At 43.4% G+C, this 22,540-nt stretch overlaps 1 protein-coding gene across 2 annotated transcripts in view; it reads left to right on the top strand.

Moving 5' to 3' along the window:
- Nucleotides 1-20,336, top strand: part of SMYD1 (SET and MYND domain containing 1) — a 75,786-nt gene extending 55,450 nt beyond the window's left edge. The window contains exons 5-10 of one of the 2 annotated variants that reach the window (XM_082258523.1): nucleotides 301-339; nucleotides 5,642-5,834; nucleotides 8,232-8,324; nucleotides 13,351-13,514; nucleotides 16,283-16,451; nucleotides 19,920-20,336. In XM_082258523.1, the coding sequence (XP_082114649.1) occupies nucleotides 301-339; nucleotides 5,642-5,834; nucleotides 8,232-8,324; nucleotides 13,351-13,514; nucleotides 16,283-16,451; nucleotides 19,920-20,078 (817 nt within the window). In that variant the 3' untranslated portion in view covers nucleotides 20,079-20,336. The remainder of the gene's footprint in view (nucleotides 1-300; nucleotides 340-5,641; nucleotides 5,835-8,231; nucleotides 8,325-13,350; nucleotides 13,515-16,282; nucleotides 16,452-19,919) is intronic. The other variant, XM_082258524.1, reaches the window with a different exon arrangement.
- The last annotated feature ends 2,204 nt before the right edge of the window (nucleotides 20,337-22,540 follow it).

The following is a 22,540-nucleotide window of genomic DNA, read 5'->3' on the forward strand; positions in this document are numbered from 1 at the left end:
ATTATTTTATAAATGCTCCGGGCTATGTATCATGCTTGATGAAGTGAAGCAATTGAATATTTTATTATGTAATATACAAATTGTTGGACGTTTGATTGCTAGAAAGCAGTGAGTATCTACGTATGTAAGCTGAAACCATTTGAGCTACTGAAAGTATTTTGCGTCAAAACATATAAAGAAGAAGCTGAATTGATACATAGCCTCTGTTAACCATAAATGCCTTAGTAATCCCATGATCCCACCCTTATAATTGAAGCTCTTGTTCCAATATGCATTGTAGACTCTTGTTTTGTTTTTCAGTCATGAGGCTGTAAAATCAATGTTTCATACACAGATGAGGTGGGTCGGTGTCCAAGTATCATTGTCCACCCTTCACTCCTCCATCACATGGACCCAGTAACCCACTCCATGTCCTAGTCCCCAAATTCCCATCACCTCCTCCATATTTGTATCCATGTTTGGGACCACCATTAATACTGTTCTTTCTGAAGCCTGACCATCCCGTTCTAATATCACCCTCTGTTCCATGCATTGCACCTCCCACCTCAATGACTCCTTGGTGCATTGTGATATCACCTGAAAGCATGAGTTATTGTCAATACAGATTTTGAAAAATAAATGAGTCTAAGTCACCTGGTGATCTGCTCCTGTCCCATTAACGATCATTTCTAACACCAATAAACTTACTAAAAAGGAATAACTTGACTACCAAGCCTAACTTATAACAGATGCAAAGAGACCAAACACATCTTTCTATTCTATCTACTCTGTAGTGGAAATAACAAAACTGGTGGAGGAAGCTGTTTTTTTAAGTCCGAGAGGCATGATTCATACTGAGGGAGATTATCTAAGTGAAATTATATATGTTTACCATAGGCCATAAATAAGTGTCATGGGAAAGCACAGTTTTAGAAACCCTTTTTTATGGTAGAATGGAAATATGATTCTAGTTATTTAATTAACTAGATCATGTGTAGGACAAAATTGCCACCTTAATAGGACATGATACTTAGCTTGACTTGATTTAAGTGTATGTAAAGCCCAACCTTTTTTTTAATAGAGTAGGGAATGGTTAAAGTATATGTTTTTTCTAACAATGGACTTATTTTATTGCTACCTTTTGGTCTATCAAATATAGCTATGCAAGGTTTTTGTTTGATAAGTTAAAAAAAATACCTGTCCATCATTTCAGAAATTCAGAGCTATCCTGTGCACGCTTCCTGTGTTCTCTCAAAGTGGCTAATTAGTCTTTCTACAAAATTGCTGACGCCACAAAAATGCTGTGTGGTGTCAGCCCACAAAAAGATTTAGGAGCTGAGTGCGTTTTTTGATAAGCCAACAGGTATTTTTCTGTATTTGCAGGGAGTTTAAAGGGATAAACATGAAGAAATGTACATGAATAAAAAAGATATACTGTATTTTGTATTGTGCCATGACTTACACTTTAAAGTATAGCTAAAGGCCAAACTGTTTCTTCATTTTTAGATAGAGTGGAGAGGGATTAGAACACAGTTTTAATTGCTGTCTATGCCCCTGTAAAGCCCTGTACACACAATCAGATTATCGAACAATCTGCCGACCGTTTATTGTGGCATGCTAGTATGATGTGGAAAGTGAAGAGGTTATTTTCATACAAATTTTCCCGTACGACAGAATTCTACTTCAGAAGTGATGTCATGAGTTGGATTGTTTTCTATGTGTTCTTTCGTCTCTGAGCATGCCTAGTCTTGCTCTTAAGATTTTTTTCCGTTGAAATCTGTACTAATGAGACGAAAATCGGACGTTGTTTTGACGGACGACAAAAATTATATAGCCTGCACATCTGGATTTTGTCGTCTGAAAAGTCGGAGTCGGCTGTTGAAAGCACCATTCTAACAATCCGAAAATCGGCAGATCGGTCATCGGACGAATTTTCCCTACAGATTTTCTTATCGTGTGTACGGGCCTTTAGGGGCAACTATATTTGTCCTGTTTACCATTGTCATTAAAAGTAAAAGATAATCCCAAATTTTAAGTTGTCACCAGAAAAGTAATTGAGGGGAAATCTTCCAATCGGGACACTAGTTTTGGGGACTTGGGGGTCCCCAAGGGGTTCCCTAATTTGCAGTTTTTTCCTCTCACTTCCTGTTTTGGCTATGGGACAGGAAAGTGAAGGTAAATCTCCCCAATGGGGCATAGGTAGGAAAAAATAAACCAACATGGGTTATAACCCTCCGTTACTCTGGTGGGGAGGTGATATGTGGCCTCTTCACCTACTTTAGCCTTGAAAATGCTGACCCACCACACTGCCACTGCATGCATGGCACTCAGTTGCAGCACAGCCGCATTCACTTGGATGAGTTGCATTTGGCAGTAGCACGGTCTGCCAAATGTGACATGCCGTTTAAATTTTGTTGCAGCTAGGGTGCATAGCATCGTTGCTGGAGCATAGGTACATCACTGTGTAGCTGCATTTTTGTGCAGTTGGGAATGGGTGGCAATAATACCGCTGTTTGGCCTACCCCAACTTCATTTTTGTCCCATACCCCTAGATATCCTGGTGCATACCCCTGGGTGTATGTGTACCCCATGTTGGGAACCATTGATAGAGTGTGTTGCTTGAGTCTTAGATGGCGGCACACAGCAGCAGTCACAGGACTTTTGAAAGCCTACACAAGCAAGACTTACTGGAAAAAAAAACATACGTAAAATAACAATAAATGCACATGTAATCTTATAGAAAGAGTGTTGTTGAAAGAATGGTCCAATGACAGGGTCTCTTTAAGAAAATGGGGAAAGCATGAGAATTTCATTGTGGAATGTTTCAGTCCTATTAAATAAAGTCAACTCTACTTATATCACTAAGGGACTCCAGCTTCACCGTTTCCTCATCATAGTGCTGCTCACTTGCAGTATTCTGTAACTCCATCAGAAATCTCTTGCCATTGTTATCTGTAAGAGATATAAGGAAACAGAGTGTGCCTCGCAGTCCACCAACTTTTACTTTTTGTTTTAGAATCATTCAGATATCTTGGTGATGGCTGCAAGGGGCACAATAACAATTTAAAAGGTTTTCATAAAAATACAAGTATCTCTGCCATTTTTGTAAAGATAGTTTATCATATTAATAACACTGAAACAAGAAAGTGACTTCTGTAACCCGTGTAATCCATCTAAACATTCTACACTAACATTTTCACAAAATGTATTCGCTAATCCTTTCTTTGCAGATCTGAACTGACATGTTGGAATGGCAAAGGCCACGTTTGTCATATGTATCCTATAATTATAGTTACCCTGTCCGAATTTTTGGGGATGTGTTTTTTTTTTGATTACGATGTGAGAGGTATGAAAAAGAATGTAAATGGTGCAAAACAATACGAATGCACAAAGGATGGATTTATTTTTGCATAATATCTTTTGAATGACATTGAGAGTTCGGACAATGGACTGGGATGGTAAAGAGAATGTCCCATTGATGATGCATGCTTGCAGGATTCACAACTAATACTCTCTTAAAGGGTCAGTCCACCCAAAACTGATATCTTAGCTCTAGAAGAAGCTGGACAATTAAAAGATGTATTATACGAGAGCCTTCTTGAAATCCCAGGTCTGCACACCTGCTGCACAAATTATGAGGGGGTCCCATTCTCTCTCTATAAATTTTAAAATGATTTATTGAGGATAATGCAACAGCAGGAGTGGAACACTTGAAGGTGGTCAGGAATACCAAAAACAAAAAATAGACAGCAACATAGGTAGGAACTACGGCAGGGAGATGTGTTCTCTAAAATCCAATTTGTTGCAACCACCAGGTGACTCAACCTTCTGGACACTAATATAATAATATTTCTTTTTGGTTAACTGACCCATAAAATAATCTTTCAACTCACCCTTTTATTACGGGTAGATGGTGTTAGGCTGTATGACCCACCAGCGTCTTAAATAAACTGTATTTTGGAAACTTTAGTCTTATTGGCTATGCTCCCTCCACCATTGAGTTTTACTCTTCATGTTGCATTCTGCACATTGTAAACTATTTCAAAGATCCTTCTTTGAAACTATAACACCCTTGCAATGACTGTGGTAGGTAGCTAGACCTGGAACTTGGGTGCAGAGATGTCAGTATCCATGTACCTGAGAGACTTTGGAAGTGGGTAGTAGTTCAACCAACTAGCATCTACTAGGAGCTAATATATCAGTTTGGGTTTGTCTGACCCTTTCAAATGGATCTGTCCCTTTTGAAGTATCTTATTCATCAATGAGTTTTAGAAAGTTATAAAACTTGTTAATAGAATTGATTTGCCGAAATTAGTAAATTAAAAAGTATCAATTAGACTTCTGTGTTCATTGTAAGACATACCCACTATATATGAGGCGTTTATTTAGTACACTGTTTGAATTTAAAAAAATGCTCTTCTTTATTATAGGCTAATTATGCACACGCATGTAAACAAAAAAAAAAATACACTTTTATTAATTCAATTATTATTTTTTAATATTGTAATTGTAACTGACTAATACAATATTAACAGAGTCGCAATGCCACCTTTAGGCTGCAGTGCTATCTGCAAGCTGAAGGCTTATTTGATCAATGAAGCCTCCAGCCAGCATATGATCACCATGCCTTAACTGACATCACAAAACACACATTGGATTCCAATAATCGGTGGGGACCAGAGCTGTCTTAGCCATCTGAGATTGAGTGCTACCCATTGTGCTAAGTGTCAATTGGTGGCTCATAAAGGATGAACATTTATTAATGTAATCCTCAGCAATGGGCATCATACTGGAGAATTGAAATATACAGATTGCAGACAGGAAAGGGGTAAAGCTGATCTGTAGCCACCCCAGTAATGTTATATCTTTATTTGGGATGTGAAGTTCGATTGTAAAATGTATCTATTACATGTAAAGTCCGAACTTTTGTAGATTGTATCACTTCCTCTTCCCCACAGCTTTCCCCACTGACAGCACATGCAAGACAGCAGTGGAATGTCTGTGACCACTGAATGCAGAAGCCCTCTGACTTCGAACAGTACAGTCACTGCCACACCCCCATCTCTTATCCACAGCAATATTAAATGAACAGTACATGCACTAAGTGGGAAAGCTTATTTTTCTGAATCCTTCCCCTGGACCAGTGGCCCTTTTTACCACTTTGCACCCAGACACCTCGACAATTTTTAAACAGAAAATGGAGTTAGTAAAAGATAAAGAATTGATATGGGAATGGTATTTTAGGGGAAAAGACACTATTCAAGATGCATTACATAGTATATTGAATGTATGCATTTCATCTTTCATTTATTTACTTCAGTGAATGAGAAAAGTAAAAAAAGTGGGAGGTCTTTTACTTGACTCTGTAGTGGAGCAGTCTACAGAAGGTAGCTCTTAAAATCTCTGGCAATAAAATTATACTATAAAATTGTGATAACTTGCATAAACACTAATATTGATGTGTAAGATTTTTCAAATGGTACAGGTCCTCTTTAAGTAACTCCAAAGAATTTGGTTATGGGATTGACAACCTTCAGCACTCTTGCAGTCACAATAATGCATGGTGCCCCTAGCTGGAATGCCAAGGGTTGACTCACTCTTGAACTCATCCCAAAGGCTCCTACAGACATTTTTTCTAAACTCCCATGTTTGGTAATTACAGAATTGAGCTTCGCGCTCTTGGAAAGATCAACAAGGGAGAAGAACTCAACGTGTCTTACGTAGATTTTCTTAACCTCAGTGAAGACAGAAAACAACAGCTGAAGAAACAGTACTATTTTGACTGCACATGTGAGCACTGCACCAATAAGACTAAAGATGAACTGTTGCTGGCTGTCATAGATGGTGAAACTAAGGTAGGAGTGTTGATATTCCTTTAAACTATGCTAATTTCTGTTTTAGGTGAAAACAAAATAAAAATACATACTGTGTAGATTAGTAGGCTATATTGAAGCAGGAGCCATAGGCCAATGACTATCCTGTTTTCCTCAAAGCTGGTGGGCTGTATGGTACTACATTTGCATTTGTCTTTATAGTCTATTGGAGAAGCCATCTTCCTGCAGGTTTTCAAGTAGAGGCGGACTGACAACTCATGGGCCCCCCCGGGCAATAGGAGATCATGGTGCTCCTTGTGTCCACACTCAAGCCACACCCACACAAAGCCCCACCTACATATTGAAGCTCAACTGCATAGAGGGGGAATTTAAATATCTACTACAGCATAGAACCAAAAATATATGCCAGAAACTCTTTTTAGAAACTAAGAGAGGGTTGAGGGAGAGAGACAGAAGGAGGAGGAAGGTGGGGGAGAGATAGTAATAGGAGGGAAAGAGAGAGATGAGAAAGTAGGAGATAGATGGAGAAAGAAGAGAGAGGGAGGGGGAAAAGTGGGGGGAGAGATAGAGAGGGGAGAAGGAGGGGGAGAGAGAGAGGGGGAAAGGGGGGGGGGCAAAAGAGAGAGGGGTGAAAGGAAGAGGGGTGAGACAAGAGGGGGTGTGAGAGAGAGAGGAGGGGATGAAAGAGAGGGAGGGGTGAGAGACAGAGAGGGGTGTGTGAGAGAGTGGAGAGGAAGTGAAAGAGAGGGAGGGGTGAGCAGGGCCGGCACTATCTGTAAGGGGAATTAGGCAGCCGCCTAGGGCACAACTTAGCAGGGGGCGCCGCCATCATGCTGCACCCAGGATCATTATGGACTGTCAGCTGGTGCGGTGCCGCAAAGGCACTCCTCATGCTGTGCTGCCTGAGCACCTACACAGCAAGCCACGCTATGTTGTGAGGGCTCCAGCGTCGCCAAAATCCCCATAGGAAAGCATTGAATAATGCTTTCCTATGGGAAGGTCTAATGCGCGTGCGCGGCCATCGCCTCACATGCGCATTAGGTCTCCCCCGCTGACATCAGCTGGCAGGGGAGGCCTAATGCACATGTGCAACAAAGGAGAGTAGAAGAGCTTGACCCAGCGCCGAGATAAGTCAATGAAGGGGTTTTAACCCCTTCAGCAACTTGGGATGGGTGGTGGGAGGGAGAGCGGTACTACAGAGTCCTTATTTTGCCTAGGGTGGCAAAAATCCTTCCACCGGCCCTGGGGGTGAGAGACAAAGAGGGGGTGAGAGAGGGGGTGAAAGAGAGGGAGGGGTGAGAGAGCGAGAGAGAGAGATGGGAGGGGGTGAAAGAAAGGGAGGGGTGAGAGACAGGGGAGGGGTGAGAGACAGAGAGGAGGTGAAAGACAGAGATAGGATGTGAGAGAGGGGGGTTTAGAGAGAGAGAGAGGAGGGGGTGAGGGAAGATGAGACAGAGAGGGGGTGAGAGAAAGAGAGGGGGGTCGGAGACAGAGGAGGAGTGAGAGACAGAGGGGGTGAGAGAGAGATGGGGGGTGAGTGAGAGAGAGGGGTGAGAGAGAGATAGGAGAGGTGAGGGGAGATGAGATGGAGGAGGGTAGAGAGACAGAGGGGGGTGAGAGAAAGAGAGGGGGTCAGAGACAGAGGAGGAGTGAGAGACAGAGGGGATGAGAGAGAGAGATGAGGGGTGAGTGAGAGAGAGGGGTGAGAGAGAGATAGGAGAGGTGAGGGGAGATGAGATGGAGGAGGGTAGAGAGACAGAGGGGGGTGAGAGAAAGAGAGGGGGTCAGAGACAGAGGAGGAGTGAGAGACAGAGGGGATGAGAGAGAGATGGGGGGGTGAGTGAGAGAGAGGGGTGAGAGAGAGATAGGAGAGGTGAGGGGAGATGAGATGGAGGAGGGTAGAGAGACAGAGGGGGGTGAGAGAAAGAGAGGGGGTCAGAGACAGAGGAGGAGTGAGAGACAGAGGGGGTGAGAGAGAGATGGGGGGTGAGAGAGAGATGGGGGGTGAGAGAGAGATGGGAGAGGGGAGGGGAGATGAGATGGAGGAGGGGGTGAGAGAAAGAGAGGGGGTCAGAGACAGAGGAGGAGTGAGAGACAGAGGGGGTGAGAGGGAGATGGGAGGTGAGATAGAGATGGGGGGTGAGAGAGAGGGAGGGGTACAAAAATACAACATGTAATGCCATTTTGAGCATTACATAACTGAAACAATGTTGGGAATAAATTTAACATATAAACAGCTTTGTCCTATAAGACTGGAAAGAGCAAAGCTAAAGCCAAAAGAAAAGTTTACAGACTCTAATCTTTCTGATTACTGTCAGTTTGGTAAATGTTGAATCCTGATGCTTTGAGCCACAATGGACATTGCTTGCTGACTTACCTAACACATACAGCTAATAAACATTTGTTTTCTTTTTTCAGCCTTCAGAAAGTGTCATTAATGAGGTTATACAATTTTCAAAGAATACAATGGAAAAGGTTAATAAAGCCCGCTCTGAAGGGGCATACCATGAGGTAAGTGTATGGTCATTTTTTAAAACCACAGAAAAAGCACTTTTTAAAGGATAAGTAAGTTCAAGAACAAAAATGTAATATGTTGTAGCTACAAGTCCTTAAATGTGGTGGCTGCAAAGGTTTTCTTTGCAAACAATTTCAGCACATACAGAAAACACCTGGGACTCCTGCCCAAAATTAAGAGCGAGCTGCTCCAAAGAATATCTTCCTTCCTAGCTGTATTCTGTAAACTACTGTAGCCCTCTTTTGAGGGGAGGGTGTGAGAAATGGCCCTCCTCAAACAGAATATTGTGCCAAACCTGTAGGTAAAAAAGAGAACCAGAACCATCACTAAGTGGAAGAGTGGGTTTGATAATAAACATGGTAGTGCCTTCACCCAGGACAGGACCTCTGTGAACAGAAGGGGTTCCTTTCCTGGGAAATGAATCAGTAATCAAAGCAATTGGGAGCCCCAGAACTACTGCAACCAGCATATACCGTTACCCACAAGCAAACAGATATACGCCAGTATAGAAATAATACAAACTTAATACAAGAAAAGATTATTAACAGCACATACATCCAATATACAAACAGGTATTATCAGCAAAGGGCTTGATAGTAGTGCTGGTGGAATTTTGCATATACAGTATACTGTACCTAGGTTTATATACTGTAGTTATCTATAGAAATACATCCAGATGAATGTTGCAGCAAAGTTAATTTGCAGGGATCCTTGAGGATGATGCGATGTCTTTTTGTTGGAGACCTGAAAACAAAATCAGCAGTCACAGAGTGATCCTCCAAATGTCTAACCAGCCTGGAATGGAGCTTCTCACTAAGGAAGAATTGTGATGTGGCACTGGAACTCATAATCAACCTATCTACTCTGAGCTTTAATCCCTCCCTTGTAGTTTCTAATTTGACCTGCAACTGGACCTCCAACTACCAGAAGTAACCATCAGATGCCTAACCTGGCTCTAGCCTATGCTGATTATTGAGCCCTAAGCTAAAAATAGTGATAGAATCCCAGAACAGAAAGGACAGGGCTAACTAAAAAACAGGAGCTGCATATAAACTCTATTGCACTAAACACGTTCACCTATTAATATACTGGAAGGTGACCTCTACACAAAATAGCACAGACCTAGCTATCTGTCACTGTGCATGTGAAATTATAAAAATAGGACATAGATCAGGGGTGGGCAAACTTTTTGAGGGCCGCAATGGGTTCATATATTGGACCCGGGGGCCGGACCAAGAGTAGATGGCAAAAAACGCTGTAAAAAATTGCGTGACTTTGAGGTCACAAAAGTGTGAAAGGGGCCTTCAGTAATTAAGGTATAGTGTGCCCCCTTTCAATGCAGAGTGACCAGCTTGCCCCCTTTCAATGCAGTGACCAGCGTGCCCCCTTTCAATGCAGAGAGACCAGTGTGCCCCCTTTCAATGCAGAGAGACCAGCGTGCCCCCTTTCAATGCACAGTGACCAGCGTGCCCCCTTTCAATGTACAGTGACCAGCGTGCCCCCTTCAATGCAGTGACCAGCGATCCCCCTTTCAATGCACAGTGACCAGTGTGCCCCCTTTCAATGCACAGTGACCAGTGTGCCCCCTTCAAAACAGTGACCAGCATGCCCCCTTCAATGCAGTGACCAGCATGCCCCCTTTCAATGCAGTGACCAGCGTGCTCCCTTCAATGCAGAGACCAGCGTGCTCCTTCAATGCAGAAACCATCGTGCATGCCCCCTTCAATGCAGAGACCATCGTGCATGCCCCCTTTCAATGCAGAGACCAGCGTGCGTGCCCCCTTTCAATGCAGAGACCATCGTGCGTGCCCCCTTTCAATGCAGAGACCAGCGTGCCCCCTTCAATGCAGAGACCAGCGTGCCCCTTCAATGCAGAGACCATCGTGCATGCCCCCTTTCAATGCAGAGACCAGCGTGCGTGCCCCCTTTCAATGCAGAGACCATCGTGCGTGCCCCCTTTCAATGCAGAGACCAGCGTGCCCCCTTCAATGCAGTGACCAGCGTGCCCCTTTTCATTGCACAGTGACCAGCGTGCCCCCTTTCAATGCACAGTGACCAGTGTGCCCCCTTCAAAACAGTGACAAGCGTGCCCCCTTTAATGCAATGACCAGTGTGCCCCCTTCAATGCAGAGACCAGCGTGCCCCCTTCAATGCAGAGACCATTGTGCATGCCCCCTTTCAATGCAGAGACCATCGTGCGTGCCCCCTTTCAATGCAGAGACCAGCGTGCGTGCCCCCTTCAATGCAGAGACCATCGTGCGAGCCCCCTTTCAATGCAGAGACCATCGTGCGTGCCCCCTTTCAATGCAGAGACCAGCGTGCCCCCTTCAATGCAGAGACCAGCGTGCGTTCCCCCTTCAATGCAGAGACCAGCTTGCGTGCCCCCTTTAATGCAGAGACCAGCGTGCGTGCCCCCTTCAATGCAGAGACCAGCGTGCGTTCCCCCTTCAATGCAGAGACCAGCGTGCGTACCCCCTTCAATGCAGAGACCAGCGTGCGTGCCCCCTTCAATGCAGAGACCAGCATGCGTTCCCCCTTCAATGCAGAGACCAGCGTGCGTACCCCCTTCAATGCAGAGACCAGCGTGCGTGCCCCCTTCAATGCAGAGACCAGCATGCGTGCCCCCTTCAATGCAGAGACCAGCGTGCGTACCCCCTTCAATGCAGAGACCAGCGTGCGTGCCCCCTTCAATGCAGAGGCCAGTGTGCCTGCCCCCTTCAATGCAGAGACCAGCGTGCGTGCCCCCTTCAATGCAGAGACCAGCGTGCGTGCCCCCTTCAATGCAGAGGCCAGCGTGCGTGCCCCCTTCAATGCAGAGACCAGCGTGCGTGCCCCCTTCAATGCAGAGACCAGCGTGCGTGCCCCCTTCAATGAAGTGTGGCCCCCCCCCGAGACCAGTGCACTTACCTGCAGCAGCAGTGGCGGCGGCGGCGGCTGCTCCTCAGTCCCCCGGTGTCTCCTCGAGTCCTCCCGCCTCCTCCTCGGCCAATGGTATGGGGTTTGCCTTGCGGCCAATCAGGAAGCGGGTATTAGGCCCACTTCCTGATTGGCCAGGAGGAGGATCCGTGCGACAATAGCAAATTTTCATTCGCTATTTTCACACAATGGGTGGGCTCAGGGTGCAGTGCTCTTTCCCCCCGGGTCCACCCTTTGCTGAAGCCTAGGACTGGCCGCCACTGTAAATGAATGAATTAGCTAGCGCTCGGCGGGCCGGATTAAAAGGTCTGCCGGGCCGTATACGGCCCGCGGGCCATAGTTTGCCCATTCCTGAGTCATAGATACTCTGTCTGTCACAAGAATTCAGAAATACATTCAAGAAGCAGTTAAACTATGAGGTCATAAGACAACTTGCATAATAGTATCTGTTTTGTGATCAGCAGCAGTAGCAGTCTCTGGGTGTATAAAACCATGTGTTCTCTCTCTTCACTTGCTCCTTCTGGGGTTTCAATGCCCCTCCATGAGACAGGAAGTGCTAATACATAACTACAACATATACATAAAACTGTAATATTAGCAGATAACAATAGAGGGCAGCAGATCCTTACACTACCAATTGCAATGCTCATGTAATGGAGAGGAAGAGGCACAGACATACTTGAAGTTCCTATCAAGAGGCCTAGGCTGACAACTATAACTCCCTCCAGAAATACATTGGAGGAGTGATGTAGCAATCCAGGCACAGGAAGTGTGTTATTTGCAGAATTGCCCGGTTAATATAAAGCAACAGAAACTAGAAAAATGTAAAACAATTGCAGCCACCACACCAAGAGCTAATGAGCTGCAATATGTTACATTTTTGGTCATTGGTTTAAATACACTTTAATAAAGGACCAATTACTAGTTATGTTATACTGTATATGGTAGGCATAGGTGTGTGCAGGGGGTGTGCCTGAGCACACCCTAATTAATATGTGCAAGTTCTCCCTACTGCTAAGGCTTCCCCCTGTGTTGCACTTCTCCCCATGCTTGCAATGCTGCTGGCTTCCCTCCTCTCCTCTCCTCCTGGGTGATTGGCTTTGATCGGGTCTTCTCTTTGGCGGCTGTGCAGGTAGGATGCCCGGGACTCCCGTTGGGATGGGAGACCTGGGCGAGCTGTGAAAGGCGGCGGGAGGGGGGAAACGTCCCCTCCCGCTCCTAGTAATAACAGCCGGACAGCTTCTCAGCCGCATAGGTTGTCATTACAAGACAGCCGACCGTCGGCTATGGACGCTGGTACCGGGGTGATGCCTCTAGCTGCAGGCATCACTCCGGTACAAGCACTTTCCCGAAATATCGGCAATATCGGTAACCTCAGGAACCGATTCCGATATATCGGGAAAAGTGCAGATCCGCCCTCGATATATCGGCTTTGCCGATAATCGGTCGATCCCTAGTATACACTACAGGAAGTAAAGGGAAATTCCCTAATGGGAGACAGATAGGGATGAGAAGTTTGCTTGTTCGAAGGTTTGGTGACAAGTACTGTAAAAAAAGTCTGGTGTAGAAGGCTCTGGTATGGAATTTTGGGGTGACCCCATGTCTCCATGTCTTTTCTTTTGTTTTTTGTGTATAAGGTAAGGTTACCCTGGCATCAATACCAAACCCTCATCAAGGATAACGACGTAATATGTATTTTTTATGGGAAACCTCAACCTTTTTTTTGGGATAAGGGTATAGATGAAGTTCCCTGATCACTATGTTCAATATCAGAATGAAGCAGCTCAATGCTGTCATTTACCAACAATTTAAATGCATTTTCTAGTCTTTGTAAATGTAAATTTTGTTGTAGACATTGTACAGATGCAACACTTCACAGGCAGGTTCAGGGCATTCTCCAGGCTTGTTATTTTAAAGGAAATTTGCATTTATAGGGTTGCCCTTTAAGCATTAATAAAATCGCTGTTCTGCAAACTGAATTTTTATTTTTTTTTCCTTTGATACATGTGTTGTGTCCTATGTTATAGATCTCTACAGCATTGCCTATAGCACATTGTTAAAAACTGATTATATTGATATTGTGTTTGTCTCCAATTTGGTGTCCAGGTGGTAAAGCTTTGCCGGGAATGCCTGAAGAAGCAGGAACCGATCCTGGCAGACACAAACATTCACATGCTGAGAATTTTGAGCATTGCTTCCGAAGTGCTCTCTTACCTGCAGATGTTTGAGGATGCTGCTGATTATGCTAAGAAGATGATAGATGGATACTTGTAAGTAATACGGGTGAAGTTCAATGCAAGTCTTAAATTCTTTGGTAAATACCAAGATTGACCCTTCTGCTGTGCACCTCCTGAGATTTAACAATGAAGCCGCTGAACACTTTTATTCACATAGGAACAGGGTCACTTTAACTGTTGATAAACAGTGCAATCAAATTTATAATTACTGTATACTGTTACAACGAAACCTACTAGAATCTTTGAGCCTATTTACACCAGTCTGAATAGCTGAGGAGCATTTAATGCACATTAGTTAACAAGCGTTATATCACCTTGTAGGCAGGTAAAGTCTTTTTTGTCCACTGTAGATGGCACTCTGCCGCACAGGGAGAGGGAGTCGAGAACAAATGGTTACTACCCACACCTGCAACTGGTCTCTGATTCAAGGAGCATTGGAAGGGCAACGCATATAACAAGATACAAAATGTTTCCAAGCTCTCCTTACCGACCAGTCTGCGACCAACTGAATTGACCTGTCTAACAGTATGCGTTAAAAAAAGCAGCTTAGTTGCACACATTTGCAAATAAATGCGTAAGACACAGAGCCCCGACAAGGTACCTCATTATCTGTAGTCCTAACTCTAAATTCTGTGAGTCTCCAACAATGGAAGCACATGCATTTATGTGGACAGGTGTAGGGCAGATATACCTGAAGGGAGCCCACCCCTTCTTAAAGACACAGGGGCACACTGAACACCCAGCCTATAGCACAATGGCAGCAAAGGCGTCAGTGCGTTGCCTGGTCAATATAATCCATAGCACAAACAAATGGTTACTGTCCACACCTGTAACTGGTCCCTACAGCAAGTAGCATTGGAAGGGCAACGCATATAACAAGATACAAAAAGTTTCCAAGCTCTCCTTACCGACCAGTCTGCGACCAACCGAATTGACCTGTCCAACAGTATGCGTTAAAAACAGGGGTGGGCTCCCTTCAGGTATATCTGCCCTACACCTGTACATATAAATGCATGTGCTTCCATTGTTGGAGACTCTCAGAATTTAGAGTTAGGACCACAGATAATGGGATGCCTTTCCGGGGCTCTGTGGCTTACGCATGTATTTGCAAAAAAGTGCAACTAAACCTCTGTTTTTAATGCATACTGTTGGACAGGTCAATTCGGTTGGTCACAGACTGGTCGGTAAGGAGAGCTTGGAAACTTTTTGTATCTTGTTATAGGGGGAGTCGAGAAACCTAGTTCCTCTATGGTTTCCTGGGTAACTAGGGGGCAGCTAAACGATTGGATGCTGGTAGCCCATGTGACTATAGTGGCCATCTTGGGTCATGCAGAGTCTATTTAAGACCCTGGCTCCCGTGCTTGGCGTACAATTCACATTTGTCTAGAGTAGGGACATGTCATCCATCTGTCAGGGACCGTGCTTAGTGTCAAGGAGAGTTTCTAAAGAAAAAGGAAAAGTGCAGGGACACTCCATCCTATTTGGAAGCCTCCCCACATGGGTTGTGTGCATTCTGCACCTGGACGCTGAGTGTTTTCTGCCGCTGCACCATGCTGCACCACGTTGAACCTACCCACAACCTTCTGGGAAGTGATTTGACTGGTCTTTGGATAAATGCTTAAGTGCAACTTTGATGTGAATTAGTGAATGTAATTATTTGTATAAATTAAGGTACCTAAAAAATAGGAAAACTGAATAGTGGTGTTCGTTTGTATGTAGGTACATCAGGTGTAAAGTGCATTAGTGTAATAAATAAGTTAAATAAATAATAAAGTTCACGCTCTTATCTCAATAAAAATTGTATACAGACATATAATTAATGAAGTGACAGTTAAATTATTATTATACAATTCCTCAGAGAGCGCGTGACTCCCACCACAATACATATAACTACCCACAGCCTGTTAACATGTGCTGTGTAAAAGCAGCTTAATAAATTGAATAGGCTGCCTGATGCATTGCAGCAGTCCATAAACTGTTCAGGCACAATTTTCGGAAGCGCAGCACTAAACACAGTGTGGTGTGCTGCATAGCAGATATGCTAGGAAGGTGCATAGGGGTGCAATTCAGAATGACAATGTAAAGTGATCCTGCAATGAATTGGTGTGAATGGGCCCTTGCTTGTCACTTTGGTTCTGCTTTAAAAAAAAAACTCTAAACTGGAGGAGCTATAAAGTAATATGGTATACAATTCAGTCACAACAGGCAAGCTAATATGTTATAGCTGATGACCCCTATCCCTGATATACTGTATGTAAGTTACTACAGTCTTGCCACATGACCTATTACTGACTTATGTCTATTGCTTCAGGTTGGCTTCCTTAGAGCATTGCAACCGGTGGAGGTGTAAATCCCATACTGGCAAGAGAGTTGTGGTTATCAATTACTGGCCTAGTACTAGTTTGGGATAATGTTTCCTGCACAAAGCTTTAGATGCCTTCTTGTCCCAGTCCACTTTCATTGAACTCTGGTAGGGTCATGTCCTAGCACATGAACATGCGGTAGGGAGTGGGGTCTGTATTTAGCTATACCAAGAAGTGTCAGTTTTCTAGTTACAGCAGCCCAGGATTTGGAATTCCTGGGCTGAAGATGAATGCATATAATGATAAGATGTGTAGATACCATTTGGTGCCTCCATTGCAGTTCTGGAGCCTGTAAGTACTGTTTGGGTACCAATAGGTTTATTATAGGCTAATATTTACATATAAAAAATGCAAAAGTCTGTACATTCTATTTAACATGTTAAGCTAAAATAAAATGTATTTTTCTCTGATGACACTGATTCATTTTTTTTTCAACAGAAAAATATACCACCCAAACAATGCCCAACTTGGGATGTCAGTGATGAGGGCGGGAGTCACACATTGGCACGCCGGGCTTATTGAAGTTGGGCATGGAATGATCTGCAAGGCCTATGCCATTCTGCTGGTTACTCATGGTCCTTCACACCCTATTACCAAAGATCTGGAGGTTTGTACAAAAGTCATTTATAATTAAATGTATTTTTATTTAAAGTCACCAAAGCCCCACTTCCTAAACAATAAAGTATAAGTTCACTTTCCACAAGATTTTGCCAAAATTATCAAATTCAATTCCATATGCTGTATTTAGTACATATCATTGCTTCTCCTGTTTTAACAGGTGAACGTTCTTCCATTACATTTGCAGCTGTGGTGGGGGGGGGGGGGGGGTCACTACAAAAAACACTGGCCCCTTGTTCCCCTTCTTTCCTGCCACTCCGAGCTGCTCAAACTATGCAAGTGTGCTCTATCCTTCCTAATTTATAATTTATAAGAATTAATTATGTATCCAGTTGTTTCATGACCCTATTATTTTTTTTAATTCTGTACCTGGCTAATATTGTATTACTTTGTATTATTGTTGTGGTTTTACCAAACCATTTATATATATTGATATAGGTATCACTTACAATATCCCAATTCCTTGGGTTATATACCTCTATCTAGCTATATTGGACTATATTATCTCATTAAACAGATGATTTTATTGATTATTTTTTTTTCTCATTATGTACTTATATATTATTTTTTGCTGGTCACACCTCACACAAAGTCCCAGTTTGTGTTTATCCTTTTGCTCTATCCTTCTCTGGCTAAGATCAGTTTGTATGGCCCGGAGTGGACACTATTGAGCTTTGCTTGAAAAGATAAGGGCATAATGTGCATGTACTCCATTTGCGTGGCCACTATTCAAATATTCCTTTTGTATATGCATGCTACAAGGATAGCTATAGACAGATAAACACACTACTGTGTATAAATACTCCAGCTCAGTACCACTTAACCTATTGTATACCATAGATGTGTATCCACATATAGCAAATATATAGAAAATGTTAAAATCAGCCCATGGAGCAGTCCAGCAAAAATGTAGTATACAACTGGGACTCATCATCAGAGGTTCTAGCTAGCCCAGGGAATGCTTCAGAAGCTATAATAGTATAAAAAGGAGAACCTCTCATGCCAATCCGCTAAAACACCATCCATTTATTAACACATGAAAAAACAAACATTGCACTCACAGATCATAAATCTAGAAACAGGATTTAACAGACAAAGAAGGATATGTCATCGATGGGCAGCTACCAAGGCCAAAGGTGCATTAAGAAATGAGTGGTCCAACAGAACCACTTGTGAGCCTCACAACTGGAGAAACGTGGAAAAAGCCAATGAGAAGACAAAAGGGATTTATTTACTAAAACTAGAGTGTGCAAAATCTGGTGCAGCTCTGCATAGAAACCAATCAGCTTCCAGGTTTTATTGTCAAAGCTTAACTGAATGAGATGATTGGCTGACAGATTCTGAGTGCACAAGTTTTAGTAAATCTACCCCAGAGTGTTGGACAGTTTTCTGAGTTTTAGGGTGAGCCTGACCTTTGACCAGCTTTGGGCACATTCCCTGCTCGCGACACCTCCTCATCTGATTATGTTATGCTGCTTATTATTTGTAAGAACAATATTTGCTTTAAATGGTAAGGAAGGTGTAAAGAAAAAAAAACATAAAGCTGAATTATATATTTTTTTTATTAGATACTGTACAACACTATACACATTAGTTATGTGTATTGGTGTGTATCCCATTAAAAAGAACCCTATAAAAAGAAGAAGTTGCACAGGTAATAGTATACACACTATTACACATAACTAATGTGTATGGTGCTGTACCCCCCCCCCTCAAAAAAAAAAAAAAAATCCTAAACTTTAGTATTACCCATATCACTGCCACTGCCATAAGCCTTACAGTAATGGTAGCAAGAGCGTTAAATCAGTGGTGGCAAGAGGGTTACATTAATGCACAAAACAAGGCTCTCCTATTCTTTAGACACCTCCTTCCATAAAAAAAAACTGGCATTAACATTTCTAAATATTCAAACATTAGGAGGACCAAAAATAAATTATTGTAAAAAAAGGTTTTTGGAGGGGGCTGGGGGAATCTGTGGGAAATAGAGCCTTTGGAGAGGGCTGGGGGTCTCTCCAGGAGGATGGGGACTTTGAAGGGGCACTGTGAGAATATGCAGCTGGCCTGAGGACTGGTAGGGTTGAGGGTGTGCCCTGGCAGCAGGCATGGCCCAGTCCCCAAGAACCACTGATTTCTGTGTCTTCCCATTACCTACCTACATACTCTGAACAAAATTATAAACGCAACATTATTGTTTTTGCCCCCATTTTTCATCTGGAAAATTCTCTCAAATATTGTTCACAAATCTGGCTAAATCTGTGTTAGTGAGCACTTCTCCTTTGTCGAGATCATCCATCCACCTCAAGTGCTTTTTTTTTTAGCATTATTATTACTTTATTTTGGCTTTTAACATTTACAAATGCAGCAATTTAGAAACAGGTTTAAAGATTTAACCCTGTAAAATATTTTTTGATAGATAAATAGTGCATTTTATATACAGCTATCTAGATCAGAACAAAATGAGGAGGAAAGAAGTATGGAGAGACTTTGGGGGAGATTTACTAAAACTGGTGCACACAGAATCTGGTGCAGTTGTGCATAGTAGCCAATCAGCTTCAGACTTCCGCTTGTTCAATTTGGCATTGACAATACAAACTAGAAGCTGATTGGTTACTATGCAGAGCTGCACCAGATTCTGTGTGCACCAGTTTTAGTAAATCCCCCCCTTTGTTTCTAATGAGGGGAAGTCCCTCAAAATCAGCGACAGTTGGGAGCTATGCAGTCAGCTTCTCTGTAGCTTCAGCATCCAGGCCCTCAGGTTGCCAACCTCAGGCCTCACGAACAGCAAGCACATGGCAGCATTGCCCTGGAAGGCAACAAGCCCTCCAGGCTGGACTAATACTGTCCAGGAAAAGACCCAGAGCTCAGTATGCTCAGAGAATATATACAGTCTCCCAGCAGCCTACAGGACCCTGCTTCCTGGGATTGGCCAGGTCTGTGTAAACATTCATACTGTACAGCTCCACACCTATAGTCCATAAAGTTCTACTGATTTCTGGGAGGGAGCTTTTAGACAGGGCAGCAGCTGATACACTGAACAGACCTAACTAATCAATTGCAGTTAGGGAAGCTAAATTTACCGAACCAAAACACATCTAGCTAAACTAAACGCAGTGAGCCAGAACTGAATCGAACTAATCTTAGCATCTATCTAGAAGGGTGCACCATGAAGATATTGAGATATACATTATTTTTGTACTGTTTTTGGTTACATTACATTTGTTGGGTAAGTGTGAAGGTAGAGGCATCTATATCTTATAAATTGCATTAATATGGTATGTATAGAGATGGTGATTTTTACACCCAATGATTAGCTTTGAGATTATGCATGTTTTTAATGAGATGGAATCAAAACAGTAATATTTGATATGATCAGATTAGTGCCAATGCACTGTATAAGTCGTTGGACGTCAGCCATCATTATATGATATAAATTAATCTATGTATCGCTTCCTGGCAGGTGATGAGGGGGCAGACAGAAATGGAGCTCAGGATGTTTCAGCAAAATGAATTTGTATATTACAAGATGAGAGAAGCAGCTTTGTCCAACAAACCCATGTGTGTTATGCAAGAGCCCAGCAATGAGAACCAGACCACCATATTCCATAAAAAGCCCTAAAGAGAACTTAAGGGTGGGCCGCCAGTCATGTGACCTTCCTGGACAGCAGACAAACAACCGGAGGACCTGACCAATGTGCTTCATCTACAGGGATCCCTTCTGCTGACATCACAGCTAACTAAATCTGCTTTATTATGTAAACTTGCTGAGCAGTTAGCTATTAGTGTTCCCTGCCCCCGTGCTCTATTTAATTCTATGCAAATGTATGTAAATTGCAAATTCATATTTTACAACAGATAATAAAGACTGTTTAGGAAACTTCAGTGTGCACAATGTCTGGTTTACAGTTCACTGAGATAATTTTTAAGGGTTAATGTGAAGCAGGGGGGGGGGGGGAGGGGGGAGGAAATGGGTTACATGTTTGGAGCCAAATTATATGTTGCTGCTCAATCACAGCCCTCTAGGAGAATGCAACTGGACTAACATTTTTCTGGAAAAGTAATTTCTCTTCTTTAATTCCTTACCTTTCAAATTGGAAACTTCCGCTTTTTCTGGCTTTTGAGCAGTCAAGAAGGCTCCAGTTTATGGGAGGGATTCAAGAAAACTCATTAACTTCAATTGCTTAATATGTAAATATAAGATTGCTGTGGATGAGAGAAGGGGGTGTGTCCGTGACTGTCAGTGCTGGGACAAGGTCTTCTAGAGCCCAAACTGTGCCCCCACCTCAAGGTGTACGAGCATTATGTGTCAGCAAACCCCCCCCCAAAAAAAAAATTATTTTCAAAAATTAGCACTAATCTGCATGCTTAGCCTCTAAGCATAAATTCTCCCTACTCCCAGAACAAATTAATTTCCCCTTCTGAAATCCCCCCAGCACAAATGCCCCCTCTCAAAATAAAAAATCACCCCTTTTAGCACAAATCTTCTACCCTTCAAATCCCTCAAATCTCCTCTCCGATACACCCCCCCCCCCCACACTCCAAATCTCTCCACCCAGCACAACCCACCCATCTCCCTCCTAGCTAAAATCACCCCCCCCCAAAAAAAAAATGTCCCATCCTAGCACAATTCCCCCCCCCCAGCATAGCATATCTTCTAGCACAAACCCACCCCAAATCCCCCATTCCTGGCACAAATTATTTTCCCCCCTCCCAATACAAATCCCCCTAAATCACCACTCCTAACACAAACCTCACATTTCCCCTCCTAGAACAATTCTTACCCCCTGCTGCCCCTCAAAATCCCCTTCCAACACATATCCCTTCCCCCATCTCCTCGTGGTACCCCCCGCCACCTCACATGATACCACAGTTCCCAGGGCAGCCACCGCCTTCTGCCACCCCTGATCCCGGCCCTGCAAAGAGTAGTTAAAGACGTCCCTCTGCTGTCCTGCATGTCCAAAGCCTTGGATTTCCTAGGTAATCAATGGTCTGAAATGTAAATATCAAAAGCCTAGTGTAGCTTCAGGTCACTTAGTTTTCCAAAAACTGATATTTTAAATGTGTTGTAATATTTTGGGGTTCACCAGCCAGCCAACTCTGTCAAAGCAAACTTTTTTTTTTCTTCAAAAAAGGTAAACAAAGTAGCTCAAATGCAGCATTAGATATACAAAACAGTCCATAACTCTGGTACAACAAACAAAGCTCCAGCTCACCACCAGCATAAGCTTGTCCCATAACAGGTTTTAAAGTCCCTGCCTGCTCCAGGGGTCCCAAAAAGTCACAAGAGCTGAAGCAGCACCTCAGTAGCCAGACATCCCACAGCCCTCTCACAACTGGGTCCTGCTCCATCCAACACCTCATGGACACCTTCTGATTGCTTCCATGCCCTTTTCAGCCCTCTCTCATAGGTGGGTTAACTCTTTCCGGGGCATAGTACCCATCACAAATGTACAGTATCTTCATATGACACTGTAGTGCTAAGGACTTCATAAGGACCTACAGAGCTGTGGTATAGACCATGCAAATGTCACTTCTTGTTACACTCTGGTAAGCTTCGCCAATGCTGCCCTTTTCAGACTGGGAAAGCCTAAAAAAAGATATACAAGTCACTTCAAGTCAGTTTTCCCTCTTTACTGATCATCCCAGACCCCCTCACCTTGCACAGGTGAGAATCCCGGAGTACTAAAAACTGCTTCTTGTCATCCTCTAAAGGGACCACAACCCAAACAAAGGAGGCTCATACCTCCCATTTAGGACCCATCCCTGGTGCCCTGTACAGTGTATACATGGCCTAGAATGAGTATTTTAGGCATTCATACATGGCAGAAGATTGAATCAAGCAGAGTCTTCCTATATCTCTAGGGGACTTCAGCAGCAATATCTCACTCATGTGAGTTTTCAGCTTCATTAAAACCCATTGTTCTCCACAGGGCACCATGGACCCAGTAAACTAACAGCAGTACAACTTTTTTACTAGTATGACAAATAAATAATGATTCCCAATGCATGTTCCCATTAAATGTGCTGTGTGTGTCAGTAATCATCACATGCCTGACGAAGGGGTCCTGCGTGGCTCTGAAA

This window comes from Pelophylax lessonae, assembly GCF_965119305.1.
Source record: "Pelophylax lessonae genome assembly, chromosome: 1".
Taxonomy (NCBI): domain Eukaryota; kingdom Metazoa; phylum Chordata; class Amphibia; order Anura; family Ranidae; genus Pelophylax; species Pelophylax lessonae.